This window comes from Cloeon dipterum, chromosome 3, assembly GCF_949628265.1.
Source record: "Cloeon dipterum chromosome 3, ieCloDipt1.1, whole genome shotgun sequence".
Lineage (NCBI taxonomy): Eukaryota > Metazoa > Arthropoda > Insecta > Ephemeroptera > Baetidae > Cloeon > Cloeon dipterum.
In genome coordinates, this window is record NC_088788.1 from 35573511 (window position 1) to 35585921 (window position 12411).

The 12411-nt window shown below is 39.7% G+C and overlaps 4 protein-coding genes across 4 annotated transcripts; all 4 read right to left on the reverse strand.

Moving 5' to 3' along the window:
• Positions 1–348: 348 nt before the first annotated feature.
• LOC135941406 (uncharacterized) lies at positions 349–2688 on the reverse strand. The gene is made up of 11 exons (XM_065486914.1): positions 2572–2688; positions 2301–2508; positions 2064–2246; positions 1812–1944; positions 1577–1745; positions 1349–1519; positions 1202–1289; positions 1097–1146; positions 932–1039; positions 698–823; positions 349–642 (listed from the first exon to the last, which is right to left on the reverse strand). The coding sequence occupies exons 1-11, from the start codon at positions 2671–2673 to the stop codon at positions 364–366; spliced, it is 1617 nt and encodes a 538-aa protein (XP_065342986.1). The 5' UTR covers positions 2674–2688; the 3' UTR covers positions 349–363.
• A 651-nt stretch (positions 2689–3339) lies between these two features.
• LOC135940435 (luciferin 4-monooxygenase-like) lies at positions 3340–5854 on the reverse strand. Its single transcript, XM_065485307.1, has 11 exons — positions 5662–5854; positions 5388–5595; positions 5152–5334; positions 4911–5043; positions 4685–4850; positions 4457–4627; positions 4313–4400; positions 4211–4260; positions 4051–4158; positions 3875–4000; positions 3340–3819 (listed from the first exon to the last, which is right to left on the reverse strand). Exons 1-11 carry the CDS (start codon positions 5800–5802, stop codon positions 3541–3543), a joined length of 1653 nt encoding a protein of 550 aa, XP_065341379.1. The 5' UTR covers positions 5803–5854; the 3' UTR covers positions 3340–3540.
• Positions 5855–6083: 229 nt separating this feature from the next.
• Positions 6084–8639, reverse strand: LOC135940436 (uncharacterized). Its single transcript, XM_065485308.1, has 11 exons — positions 8458–8639; positions 8200–8407; positions 7958–8140; positions 7662–7794; positions 7438–7603; positions 7220–7390; positions 7069–7163; positions 6964–7012; positions 6800–6907; positions 6613–6738; positions 6084–6557 (listed from the first exon to the last, which is right to left on the reverse strand). Exons 1-11 carry the CDS (start codon positions 8584–8586, stop codon positions 6279–6281), a joined length of 1647 nt encoding a protein of 548 aa, XP_065341380.1. The 5' UTR covers positions 8587–8639; the 3' UTR covers positions 6084–6278.
• Positions 8640–9428: 789 nt separating this feature from the next.
• On the reverse strand, positions 9429–12272 carry LOC135941573 (uncharacterized). Its single transcript, XM_065487200.1, has 11 exons — positions 12074–12272; positions 11806–12013; positions 11570–11752; positions 11132–11264; positions 10906–11074; positions 10674–10844; positions 10541–10622; positions 10432–10481; positions 10268–10375; positions 10081–10206; positions 9429–10022 (listed from the first exon to the last, which is right to left on the reverse strand). The coding sequence occupies exons 1-11, from the start codon at positions 12212–12214 to the stop codon at positions 9744–9746; spliced, it is 1650 nt and encodes a 549-aa protein (XP_065343272.1). The 5' UTR covers positions 12215–12272; the 3' UTR covers positions 9429–9743.
• Positions 12273–12411: the final 139 nt, after the last annotated feature.

A 12411-nucleotide genomic window follows, 5' to 3' on the forward strand; every position in this document is an offset into this window, starting at 1 on the left:
ATGTCATGAAATTGATATTTATGGCCTTAAGAAATATTTGGTCCTCCTCGATCAATTTTATCTCTACCGGTCAATTATTAAATATTCTCGGAATGTTATCACAGACGCCTTGCAGATCGGAGGAAACTGTGCCGCAGAGCAGTCCTTCATTGCGGGTGGCATCGATCATTCCAGTCTTTCACGCCACGCAAATCCAACACATTTTAGCCGTGGTCAGTGCCGGAATGAGCAAAGTTTATAAAAAAAATCAATCACAGGTTCTAAGGGTTGTCTGCCTTTTATTCATTTTATGGACAGCAAATAGTATACGTAAACTCTTAAAAATCTATCATTTCTGGAAAATAACAAAAATAAATGCAAGGTTTAAACATACATTTTCGCTATAGCCACTCTGTCTAATTTTCTCCCCTTATTTTCGGGCAGCGAATCGACAAACTGCAGTCCGCCGTAGAGATGTTTGTAAGATGGCAGCTTGTCCGCCACAAGCTTGAGCAGTTCCTCTTCAGTAGTGGTTTCTCTGTCTTTTAGAACCACAAGGGCTTTTGCAAGATTTGTAGTTTCCCTGTTCGGGACTCCGATCACGCAGGCCATTTGGACGGCAGGGTGCTGTTGCAAAATAGCTTCGATTTCGGAGGGGCTCACCTTGTACGAAAAGAATTAAGAACTGCAATATTATGCTAATTTTTTAAATCCTTACAAAGTGCATGTAGTATTTGAATATGAAGGAAACGCGTTCTCTCACAAACAGTTGGCCAATTGAATCGAAAAACGCTACGTCTCCAGTGTCAAACCACCCTTCTTTATCAAAGCACGATCTATTCGGCTGATATTTGAAATAATTATTCATTAATTTTTAATACAAATAGTAATTTTCAGATTATTCTACAGTGAACACTTATTCTTTTATAATTTTGAAAATCAAATGATACACCATTTTCCCTTTTTCCACCAAGTATCCTGTCATTAAGTGCAATCCTTTGATGTACAGTTTGCCGAGCTTGTTGCAGCCGAGCAATTTTTTCGTCTCAATGTCTACAATCTGTAACGTGTTATAAACATTTAATTTAAGTTTAAACATCCTGTGGACAAAAGTCACCTTTGCTTGAATCAGCGGGAACAGAGTTCCAGATGTCACCATTTCTTCCCCTGCAATTTCGCGATCGTCAAAAAGAGAAATTGAGTAAAATTTCATTGCACCTACCATCAGGGGAGTAACCAATCAGGGACCTTTGACAACTTCCACTGTTAAATGTGAGTGAAATTTTCAGGCATTCTGTTTGACCATAAGCCTAAATTATAGTTTTTTTGTTTTTTGGTTGGAATTCTTGCGAAATTAAATCAAGGTTACCATGTTAATGACAGAATTTGGAAACCCCGTTTGCAAGAGTCGAATAGTTGTCGGGTCGATGACCGAACCTGCTATCGTCATTCCTTTTATAAAGCTTAAGTCGTGCTTCTGCAGCTCTGGGGAGCGCGCCAACCAGCCAGATATGTAGGGGTACAGAAACAGTTTCCTAGGCTGCGAAAATAATTGTGTCAATAATGCAGTCATTTTGCGCCTTAAACTATTTTTAACTCTGAACTTGAATACGTGGTCGAGAAATTCTTCCTTCCTGTATCTTCCGATGCAGTAAACAGTATTGCCAGTGGCGAGATAAACAGAGGTCGTCCAAGCATTGGAAATAGCGAAGCTATTTGCTGTAATCAGGATGCTCTCGTCGTGTCCGTTCTCGGCAGATAATTCACTAGTGATACAATTACAAAGTTCACTCAATTAGCTATTTTTAGATGTGGCAGTTTCTTATACGTACTCACAACAAGACATCAGGGAAACGATGGATTTGTGAGTGTGCATCACTCCTTTTGGCTCGCCGGTGGTTCCACTTGTGTTGCTAATTAGCAATATGTCATTTTCAAGATCGATTTCTATATTTTCCGGAAATGCTGCAATCAACATTGAGTATGCATCCAACCATTGATTGCGGGGACGGATCAATTAAATATTTGCAAAGTTTGACAAATGTGGTGCCACTCTTTGTTGCGTAAATAAATATTCAAATCACCTAATCCGTCGTCTTTGGTCAAGTCAGAAAATCTCAAAGTGCCTTCAATGTTTGCGTCACCGACATCAATAATTGTGCATTCCGTATCACAGAGACGTATTGCTTTTTTGACAGCGAGCACTGTTTCGGTATCGACTGCGACAAACTTGCAATGCACCTCATTCATTTCGCGTCGGAACTTTTCTGCAAGGAATGTTTATTTCCTCATGCTTTATTTTTTCTAATGTATATTTTTACCTGGCTCCTCGGTCTGGAAACTGCCCCGAGTTGCTCCTCCCAGGAGCCAAACAGCCAGTTGAAGAATTGCCATGTCCACTATGTCGTAGGTAACAAAGTAGAGAATTTCGCCTTTGGCAAATCCACGGCGGGCCAAACCACTCGCCACGTTTCTTGCCAGCTCTTCCACTTCACCGAATAACACTTTTTTGCCCGTGCACACGTCGATCTAAAAATTTATTAAAAAAAAATAAGAGAAATGCGTGATATATATATTTTTATATTTTCTCACGAGCCAAGGCTTTTCTGCAACGGCGTCTAAATGATTCCTCAGGTGTTGGAAAATGCAGTCCGTGAGTGTCACGTTTGGAAATTTGCTTCGATTTACTTGCATCCTGTTAGCTGTGCGTCGAATATCGCACTGAATATACATAATTAATAATAAATTAATATGCAGCTTCAGCAAACAAGAAAAAGGTTAAACAACACGTTTCTGCATGCGCCTGAGAATAATTGAGTAAAGCAATGATAAGATAAAAGTGGAATATCTGTTCTAGTTGCGTGGTTAGAAATACGTCTCCGACTTTCAATTTTCTCACTCTCACGTATCATGAAAAAGGATTTTCACCAAAATATTCTCACGGCTAAAGCGGAATTGTTTGCCTATGATTTTGTATGTAGTTCAGGAGTTGCCTCAAAGTAAATAAAAATGGCAAATCTAATAGCATCCTCGTATCTGTTTGATCAATTTAGTTTGGGAGCTAGATTTATATTCATTTCATCTGTCGCCTTTTCCGGTCCTTTTCTGGCGTGCCCATCGGTGGTCGCTCTTGGTTGCTCGGCTTGGCTCACTATATTGAAGCCGATAGCCGCGTGCGCCGCGGACGTTGCTCACACAGTTGTCTCACAACAGTGGCGTGGTACCTCACTCTGCGTCCGCTGCATGACAGAGTGCCCCTGAAACCCGGTGGTCGATCGGCGGCGGGAGCAGAGTCCAGCTGACGGATCGCGGTTCGTCGATCCATGGCGAATACACGTAATAAAGAAGAAAAACATCATATTGCATTAATCAAATAATAAAATATATTTATTTTTAAACCTTGTAAATTGACACAGAAATAGAACTCTGCTTCCAACTATGGAAACACGTTCTTAATCAAATTTAAGCATTTTTTAATATTTCAAAGTGTCAAGACATATGCACAATTGCAAATATATCTTATTTTAGTACAAAAAACAATAAAATTAAAATTTCAAATACTCAGGCATATATTTTCATTATAGCCACTCTGTCTACTTTTCTCCCTTTATTTTCGGGCAGCGAATCGACAAACTGCAGTCCGCCGTAGAGATGTTTGTAAAAAGGCAGCTTGTCCGCTACAAGCTTGATCAGTTCCTCTTCAGAGGCGGTTTTTCCTTCCTTTAAAACAACAATAGCTTTTGCGAGGTTTGTGGTTTCCTTGTTCGGTACGCCGATCACGCAGGCCATTTGGACGGCAGGGTGCTCTTGCAGAATAGCCTCGATCTCGGAAGGGTTCACCTTTGGTGGAAAAATATCAGAACTGCTAATTTCTTTTATTTTTATAAATACTAACGAAGTGCATGTAGTATTTGAACATGAAGGAAACTCTTTCTCTCACAAATAGTTGGCCGTTCGAATCGAAAAATGCAACGTCCCCAGTGTCAAACCAGCCTTCTTCGTCAAAGCACGATCTGTTTGGCTGATTTTAATTTATTACCTCATTCACAGTTAAACACTAATGCTCAGCACCTCTCTTCCTTTATGCACCAAGTAACCTTTCATTATGTGGGTTGCCTTGACGTAAAGTTTTCCAAGCTTGTTCCTTCCGAGCAATTTTTGTGTCTCCAAGTCTATAACCTGACACGGAATAAAACTAAACATGGTTTTGAAACGTTAAAACGAAATTAACCTTTGCCTGCACCAGCGGAAACAAAACTCCAGATGCGACCATTTCTTCGCCTGAAAATAAACTTGGTAATTGAAAAGTGTCTGGTAAAAAATTTTACCTTACCATCAGGAGAAGTGCCGAGGAGTGGAAGTTGAAACCTTGCGCTGTTTAAAGTGATCGAAACTCCCATAGTCTCCGTCGAAGCGTAGGCCTATTCAATTACTTAACTAGTATGGTTTTCAATTTTTCGGATAGCATTAAAAATACCAAATTGATGTAAGCTTTGGGGAATGCCTTTTGCAAAAGACGCATCGTTGTTGGATCCACAACTGAACCGCCAAGTGAAATGTCTTTTATGAAGCTCAAGTCGTGCTTTTGCAATTCGGTAGAACGTGCCAACCAACTTGATATGTAAGGGTATAGGAACAATTTGCGTGGCTGGAAATATATTTCATGGGGAAAACTCTGAGGTTTTAGAGTTTACGAAAATTCCACCTTGAACTTGAGGACGTGGTCGAGAAATTCTTCTTTTTTGTATCTACCTATGCAGTACATGGTGTTGCCAGTTGCGAGATACACAGACGACGTCCATGCGTTTGATATAGCGAAATTGCTGGCCGTTATCAATATGCTCTCATCGTATGATTCAGCAAGCATTCCTCTAATTGTTTAGGGGAAAATTTTAAATTTTCTTTGTTATTTTCCTAGTTTCCTTTCATACTCAAAGCATGCCATTATGCTAACAACTGTTTCATGGGTGTGCATCACTCCTTTTGGCGTGCCAGTGCTTCCACTCGTGTTGCAGATGAGTAAAACGTCGTTCTTAGGATCAATTTCCACATTCTCAGGAAATGCTGCAAGTAGGATAGAATTACTAAAATTTTGACTTCAAAATAGTCTCAAATCTCATGGCTAGTGCGATTTTTTTATTCGAACCTCAAAATCAGCAAAAAATATTATACCTGTTCCATCGTCGTTGCTCAATTCTGAAAATTTCAGCGCTCCATCAACGTCAGCATCTCCAACATTTATGATTGTGCAGTCCATATCAGCCAAACTGATTGCTCTTTTTATAGATTGCACAGTTTCACAATCGACAGCCACGAATTTGCATTGAACTTCATTCATTTGCCGTTGAAACTCCTCTAAAAAAAATATTATTTACCATAATTTATTTAAAATCTGCTTAATTATTTACCTGGTTCTTCAATCTGAAAGCTGCCTCGAGTCGCTCCTCCCAAAAGCCAAACAGCTAATTGCAGAATTCCAATATCCACAATATCATAAGAGACAAAATACAGAATGTCGCCTTTGGAAAATCCGCGGCGAGCCAAACCACTCGCCACTTTCCTTGCCAGTTCCTCAACTTCCTTGAACAACACTTTCTTGCCCGAGCAAACATCAAACTGGAGTAAAATTAGTCAACTAAAATACATAAATATTTTTTTAATAAAAAATTCCAGTGCACTCACCAACCATGGATTTTCTGCAACCACCTGCAAGTTTTTTCTTAAAAACTTGAAAATATAGTCAGTCAGAGGCACATTTGGAATTTTGCTGGGATCGCACGGCAAGATGGACTTGAATATTTCGCCATCTTCAGTTCCTTCCATCGTATTTAAATTGACAATTATAACCGTTCTGCGGGGCCGCTGACTGTAGACTAAAATGTTTGCTTATCTCCTTGTTGCAGTCGGTTATTGAGTGAGTTGAAACCTCATAATATATAGTCAAGGCCGTTTTGTTTTGTTTGCAGAGAGACACTGCGTCATATGCTAGCCAAATATGTGATGGCTGATAGTTTAACAATACCTCTCCACGAGTATAGGAGTGAAATATGTATGAGCATTCTTGCATTGTAGAAACACTTTCATTTTAAATTCAGGAAAATGAATTTTTTATATTCTCATTTGCTTTATTTGTCACGATATAAAGTTGTATTTATTTATTAACACAAAAAATATCTAATTATACGCCAAAATAATTATCGCTCCGCCCTCTATATCAATTAAATATGTATTTAATTTGTAGCACAAAGTGTGAAATCAAATACGTAAAAAGCATGAATCATTAGGGAGACTCGAGCGCCTCAAGAATACATTTTCAATATGGCAACTCTGTCCACTTTTCTCCCTTTACTTTCGGGCAGCGAATCGGCAAACTGCAGTCCGCCGTAGAGATGTTTGTAAAAAGGCAGCTTGTCCGCCACAAGCTTGAGCAGTTCCTCTTCAGAGGTGGTGTTTCCTTCCTTTAAAACAACAATAGCTTTTGCGAGGTTTGTGGTTTCCTTGTTTGGCACGCCGATCACGCAGGCCATTTGGACGGCGGGATGCTCTTGCAGAATAGCTTCGATTTCAGTAGGGTTCACCTATGGTGGAAAAATATTAGAAGTGCTAATTTCTTTTATTTTTAGAAATACTAACAAAGTGCATGTAGTATTTGAACATGAAGGAAACTCTTTCTCTCACAAAGAGTTGGCCGGTCGAATCGAAAAATGCGACGTCCCCAGTGTCAAACCAGCCTTCCTCGTCAAAGCACGATCTGTTGAGCTTTTATTTGACAAAGAGAATGTATCAATTAACCTTATATATTATTACACTATCAAAGTACCTCTTTTCCTTTTTCAACCAAATAGCCTTTCATCATGTGCATCCCCCTAACAAGCAGTTTGCCAAGCATGTTGCGACTTAGTAATTTATTTGTCTCCAAGTCAACTATCTATAGTAGAAATTTATATTATTAATCAATATATTGGATAAAAGAAAAATATTCACTTTTGCTTGTGAAAGAGGAAAAAGAATTCCAGATGATACCATTTCCTCGCCTGAAAATAAGTTGAACCATTTGAGAAACATTAAAAATTTATATTTTAACACTTTCCATCAGGGGAATGCCCGAACATAGGGAATTGCAGTGGAATTTTAGGACTGTTGACGGTAACTGAAACTCCCATTGTCTCTGTAGAAGCATAGGTCTAAATATGGCGAGATTAGAAAAGTGATCAATAATGCTATTCTATCTGAAAAGCACCATTCTAATGACTGAATGCGGAAATGCCTGTTGCAAGAGGCGCATCGTTGTCGGATCCATGACCGACCCACCAAGCATTATTTCCTTTAAGAAGCTAAAATCGTGCTTCTGCAATTCAGGAGAACGCGCCAGCCATCCGGATATGTAAGGGTACAGGAACGTTTTCCGTGGCTGCAATTTTATAATTTCATCTCTGTTTGTCGCGTGCCTAATTCAACCTTGAACTTGAGCATGTGGTCGAGAAATTCTTCCTTCCTGTATTTGCTGATGCAGTACATAGTGTTGCCAGTCGCGAGGTGTACAGAAGTGGTCCACGTATTTGAAATGGCGAAATTGCTGGCGGTGATCAATATGCTCTCATCGTTTGAGTCAGCTAGCATTCCTCTAATGAAAATATTATATTTTTCCAGTCCGCCTTCCTATTTTAGTCTATATGTCTCACTCAAAGCTTGCCATAACGCAAACAACTGTTTCATGCGTGTGCACCACTCCTTTTGGCGTGCCAGTGCTTCCACTTGTGTTGTAAATAAGAAGAACGTCATTTTTCGGATCGATTTCCACCGCCTCAGGAAATGCTGCAAATTAAAGTTTAACTACAGTGTTCAGAGTTGACAAAAAATGCAGGGCAAGGCCAACATATCCTGACGTATAGTTTCCAGTGTGGTAATTTTGTTTTTATAATCTCCTAAAATTAGACCGAAAAGATACGCTATCTTGACCACACAGAGTTGAGTATACCTGTTCCGTCATCATTGGTCAGTGCTGAATATTTCAAAGTCCCTTCAATATCGGAATCGCCAACAATTATAATTGTGCAGTCCATATCAGCCAGACTGATTGCTTTTTTAATCAATTGCACAGTTTCATCATCAACTGCCACGAATTTACAATGAATCTCGTTCATTTGCCGTCTAAACTCCTCTGAAAACAATTAAAAATTAGTTTTAATTTAAACTGAAAACCAATTGGAAACTATTTACCTGGTTCTTCAACCTGAAAACTGCCCCGAGTTGCTCCTCCCAAGAGCCAAACAGCGAGTTGAAGAATAGCAATGTCCACTATGTCGTAGGAGACGAAGTAAAGAATGTCGCCTTTTGCGAATCCGCGTCGAGCCAAGCCACTCGCCACTTTTCTTGCCAGTTTCTCCACTTCACCGAACAAGACTTTTTTACCCGAACAGACATCTAACTACAATTTTATTGCAACAAAAAAGGTGCGCAATTTTCATGTTAACTCACCAGCCAGGGTTTATCGGCAACGGCGGAAAAATGTTTCCTAAGAGACTTGAAAATGTAGTCAGTCAAAGTCACATTAGGAATTTTGCTGGGATCGCACGGCAAGGAGGACTTGAAAATTTCGCCTTCCATGGAGATTAGGTTGTCTCTGATCCTCTGTGCGGTGCGGCGTATGGCCAACTAAAATTTTCTTTATCTCCTGTCGTTTAGGGTCAGTGAGTGAGCTAAAACCGCACTGCCGACGGCCGTTTTTTACGTCAGCATATTTGAGCCAAATATGGGCTCCTCCTTTACTCGGAGTATCTTTTGGTTTTTCGTTGCCACAGTTCCAAACTCTCGTTGATATTAATTTCACATTTATATATAATATGTTTTACGCAACACGTGTAAGGATTCTTCGTTGGCCTTTATGTTAGAATTATCGAAAACGAGGACATATATAACATTTATTAGTTTTAGTTTTTTCTAGTTTTTAGATCTTTTATTCTTGTTAAGTCAAAATTTTGATAAGTCGCCCGTATAAATATTGACTTAACAAAAAAAAAAGATAAAAAAACTAAAACTGATAAATTTGTTCACTGCCCTGCTTCAGTTGCGAATAAGATTGGCTGTAGGTGGAGGATAACATTTGGCGAAAAACGCTCCTATAGGCCCGACCGATGCCGGGCCGCGCTTTGTCGCCGAGGCCCGTAGGCAGTGCCGCCAAGCAGGATGGGACTGGAAGGGCCATTTGAATAAAGTTCCTTTTCTTAGCAAAATTTTCAACATCCCGAAATTTGCATGGCCTGCGTCTCAAATTGTAATGAGGTGTCCGTTTTTCCTGTTTGCTGCTTGCATATTTTGATTTTCATGAACCATTTAAGAAATAATTTGTCCACTTTTGGGAAACGTGTAGAAAATTTTTAACAGAAAATTAAATAAAGTACCTTCTGTTCGAACAACTTACGTATTAGTCCAGTCTAAAGTCAACGGGATTTAGCCAGTAGCATATTTATGTTATTTATTAAAATCCATTAACAATTTAGTAAATCATTATTTCAAAAATAAAATCATAACGTTCTCTCAAATATCTACTATAGTTGTCTAGTCTCTTCCTGAGGAACTAAGATATAAAACATACTTCAGCGAGGAACGTAGGCGTTTAAAACATTTCTGCTCTGCAAATCTACAAGCTGACGGAAAATATAATATTTTGAGCGTGTTTAGCGAAAATTCAATTCTTAATTCATGCCCGTTTCAAATTATTATCCTTCAAGTTTGACTGTTGATAAAAAAAATATGCGGCATGTCTAGGAGTACAGTTTCGTTATAGCTATTCTATCTAGTTTTCTCCCTTTATTTTCGGGCAGCGAATCGACAAACTGCAGTCCGCCGTAGAGATGTTTGTAAAAAGGCAGCTTGTCCGCCACAAGCTTGAGCAGTTCCTCTTCAGAGGTGGTGTTTCCTTCCTTTAAAACAACAATAGCTTTTGCGAGGTTTGTGGTTTCCTTGTTTGGCACGCCGATCACGCAGGCCATTTGGACGGCGGGGTGCTCTTGCAGAATAGCTTCGATTTCAGTAGGGTTCACCTTATTTGGCGGAAAAATATCAGAAGTGCTAATTTCATTTATTTTTATAGATACTAACGAAATGCATGTAGTATTTGAACATGGAGGAAACTCTTTCTCTCACAAACAGTTGGCCAGTTGAATCGAAAAATGCTACGTCCCCAGTGTCAAACCAGCCTTCTTCGTCAAAGCACGATCTGTTTGGCTGTAAACAAATAAATCACTTTTTAGTCATTTTAATCATTTAATTTTCTGGAACCATATACCTCTTTGTCTTTTTCGATCAAGTAACCTTTCATGACGTGCATCCCTTTGATGCAGAGTTTGCCGAGCTTGTTGCGCCCAAGCAGTTTCCCTGTCTCCAAATCAAGTATCTGAAATGCGATCGTGAGCTAGAGAAGTAACAACAACTAAAGCAAAATAGACTTACCTTTGCCTGCATCAGTGGACATAAAATTCCCGAGGACACCATTTCTTCGCCTAAAATCATTAAATCACGAGTGCTATAAAAAATCGACCAAAATTTTATTGCTCTATACCATCAGGAGAAAATCCAAACTGCGGAAGATCGGACCTTTTAAAATGAATGGAGACTGCGATGGTCTCTGTAGATGCGTATGTCTAAAATTTAATTCGCTGTGAAGCCGGCTATTGGCGTAAAAGTAGAAATACCATGTTGATTTCGGCATTGGGGAAGCCCTTCTGCAGAAGGCGCATCGTTGTCGGATCCATGACCGACCCACCAAGCGTAATATCCTTTATGAAGCTGAGATCGTGCTTTTGCAGTTCAGAGGAACGCGCTAGCCAACTGGAGATGTATGGATACAGCGACATTTTCTTTGGCTGCAACATTAATTTTGTAGAAAAAGTTATTCGTCTGTTTTCTTGCTGAGTCCAGTGGAACCTTGTATTTGAGTACGTGGTCAAGGTACTCTTCCTTCTTGTACCTGCCGATGCAGTAGACGGTATTGCCAGTCGCGAGGTACACGCAGGATACCCAAAAAATGGAAATCGCGAAGTTGCTGGCTGTGAGGAGTAAACTCTCATCATATCCGTAATTGGCAAACAGCGCTCTAAAAATATTTTTATTTTGTTAAGGAGTATGCATATTTCAGTTTCTTTTTTCTCACTCAAAACTTGCCATCAAGCTAACGATATTTTTGTGCGTGTGCATCACTCCTTTAGGCGTGCCAGTGCTTCCACTTGTGTTGCAGATGAACAAAACATCATTCTCCGGATCTATATCTGTTGCGGCAGGAAATGCTGAAAACACATTTTGAGAATCGTTTCATTCGGTTCTGTAAAAATATTCTAAATATTTTGTAAATTACTTTGCCAATTTCGTTGCGGCTTGAGCTGCGATCGATAATGAGCAATTCGTGAGTGCTTTGAAAGAATTTCTATGCCTCAAGAAGTTTTATGATTTTTCTGAATTATTTTACTGTTTAAAAAATATGATTTATGCTCCACGGTTTTGCGCGTGCATTGCAATGGAGGGTATATTAATGAAACGTTTAATCACATGTCTGATGTATGACCCCGCCAAAAGAAAATAAAGATTATATTACCTGTTCCGTCATCATTTGCCAAGTCTGAAAATTCCAAAGTGTCTTCAACTTGCGAGTCCCCGACATTGATAAGCGTGCACTCGTAATCAGCAAGAGCAATCGCTTTTTTAATTGACTGCACGGTTTCAGAATCGACAGCCAGAAATTTGCACTGAACCTGATCTATTTGACGTCTAAATTCCTCTGCAATCAAACTTTTATGAGTATTTTTGATAAACTCTAAACCAAGGTTTCACCTGGTTCCTCAATTTGGAAACTACCCCGAGTCGCTCCTCCCAAAAGCCAAACGGCTAATTGCAGAATTCCGATGTTCACAATTTCATAAGAAACAAAGTAAAGAATGTCGCCTTTTGCGAATCCGCGGCGAGCCAAGCCACTCGCCACTTTTCTTGCCAGCTCCTCCACTTCCCCGAACAACACTCTCTTTCCCGTGCAGACGTCAATCTAAAATTATTTTCAATTTGGAAAAATCCGTTAATTTTGCGTTTTTAATTTTTCACTCACCAACCAGGGGTTTTCTGCGACGGCGTGCAGACGTTTTTTAAGAAACCCGAAAAGGTAGTCAGTCAGTGTCACATTCGGAATTTTGCTGGGATCACACGGCATCAAAGATTTGAATATTTCGCCATCGTCAGTTCCTTCCATCGTGTGTCAGTGTTATTCCTTCTGCTCTGCGGCGCGGCAGACTAAACACTGAAACTCCCGCCTTATATCTTTTCAAAGTGAACCAGCGGAGAGTGGGTTGGTGCGTCAAGGGCGTTAATTGTTGATATGTTTGCCGAAAGACGCCTCGTCATCTTTTGAGCCACATGTGGGCAGTTATATATACTGTCGAAATCTAA

What these genes read in the sequence shown, in the direction of transcription:
- LOC135940436 (XM_065485308.1), bottom strand. Translation starts at nt 8,586, where the DNA reads ATGGAAGGCGAAATTTTCAAGTCCTCCTTGCCGTGCGATCCCAGCAAA. An exon ending in TGGTTGAAAAAGGAAAAGAG is followed by an intron (nt 6,739 to 6,799) that starts GTACTTTGATAG and finishes GTCAAATAAAAG; the next exon opens with CTCAACAGATCGTGCTTTGA. An exon ending in TCAAATACTACATGCACTTT is followed by an intron (nt 6,558 to 6,612) that starts GTTAGTATTTCT and finishes TTTCCACCATAG; the next exon opens with GTGAACCCTACTGAAATCGA.
- LOC135940435 (XM_065485307.1), bottom strand. Translation starts at nt 5,802, where the DNA reads ATGGAAGGAACTGAAGATGGCGAAATATTCAAGTCCATCTTGCCGTGC. An exon ending in AGCATAATGGCATGCTTTGA is followed by an intron (nt 4,851 to 4,910) that starts GTATGAAAGGAA and finishes CTAAACAATTAG; the next exon opens with AGGAATGCTTGCTGAATCAT. An exon ending in CCTCGGCACTTCTCCTGATG is followed by an intron (nt 4,261 to 4,312) that starts GTAAGGTAAAAT and finishes GTTTATTTTCAG; the next exon opens with GCGAAGAAATGGTCGCATCT.
- LOC135941406 (XM_065486914.1), bottom strand. Translation starts at nt 2,673, where the DNA reads ATGCAAGTAAATCGAAGCAAATTTCCAAACGTGACACTCACGGACTGC. An exon ending in GATTGGTTACTCCCCTGATG is followed by an intron (nt 1,147 to 1,201) that starts GTAGGTGCAATG and finishes GCGAAATTGCAG; the next exon opens with GGGAAGAAATGGTGACATCT. An exon ending in TCCCGCTGATTCAAGCAAAG is followed by an intron (nt 1,040 to 1,096) that starts GTGACTTTTGTC and finishes AACACGTTACAG; the next exon opens with ATTGTAGACATTGAGACGAA.
- LOC135941573 (XM_065487200.1), bottom strand. Translation starts at nt 12,214, where the DNA reads ATGGAAGGAACTGACGATGGCGAAATATTCAAATCTTTGATGCCGTGT. An exon ending in TTTCCAAATTGAGGAACCAG is followed by an intron (nt 11,753 to 11,805) that starts GTGAAACCTTGG and finishes GTTTGATTGCAG; the next exon opens with AGGAATTTAGACGTCAAATA. An exon ending in ACCACGTACTCAAATACAAG is followed by an intron (nt 10,845 to 10,905) that starts GTTCCACTGGAC and finishes TTAATGTTGCAG; the next exon opens with CCAAAGAAAATGTCGCTGTA.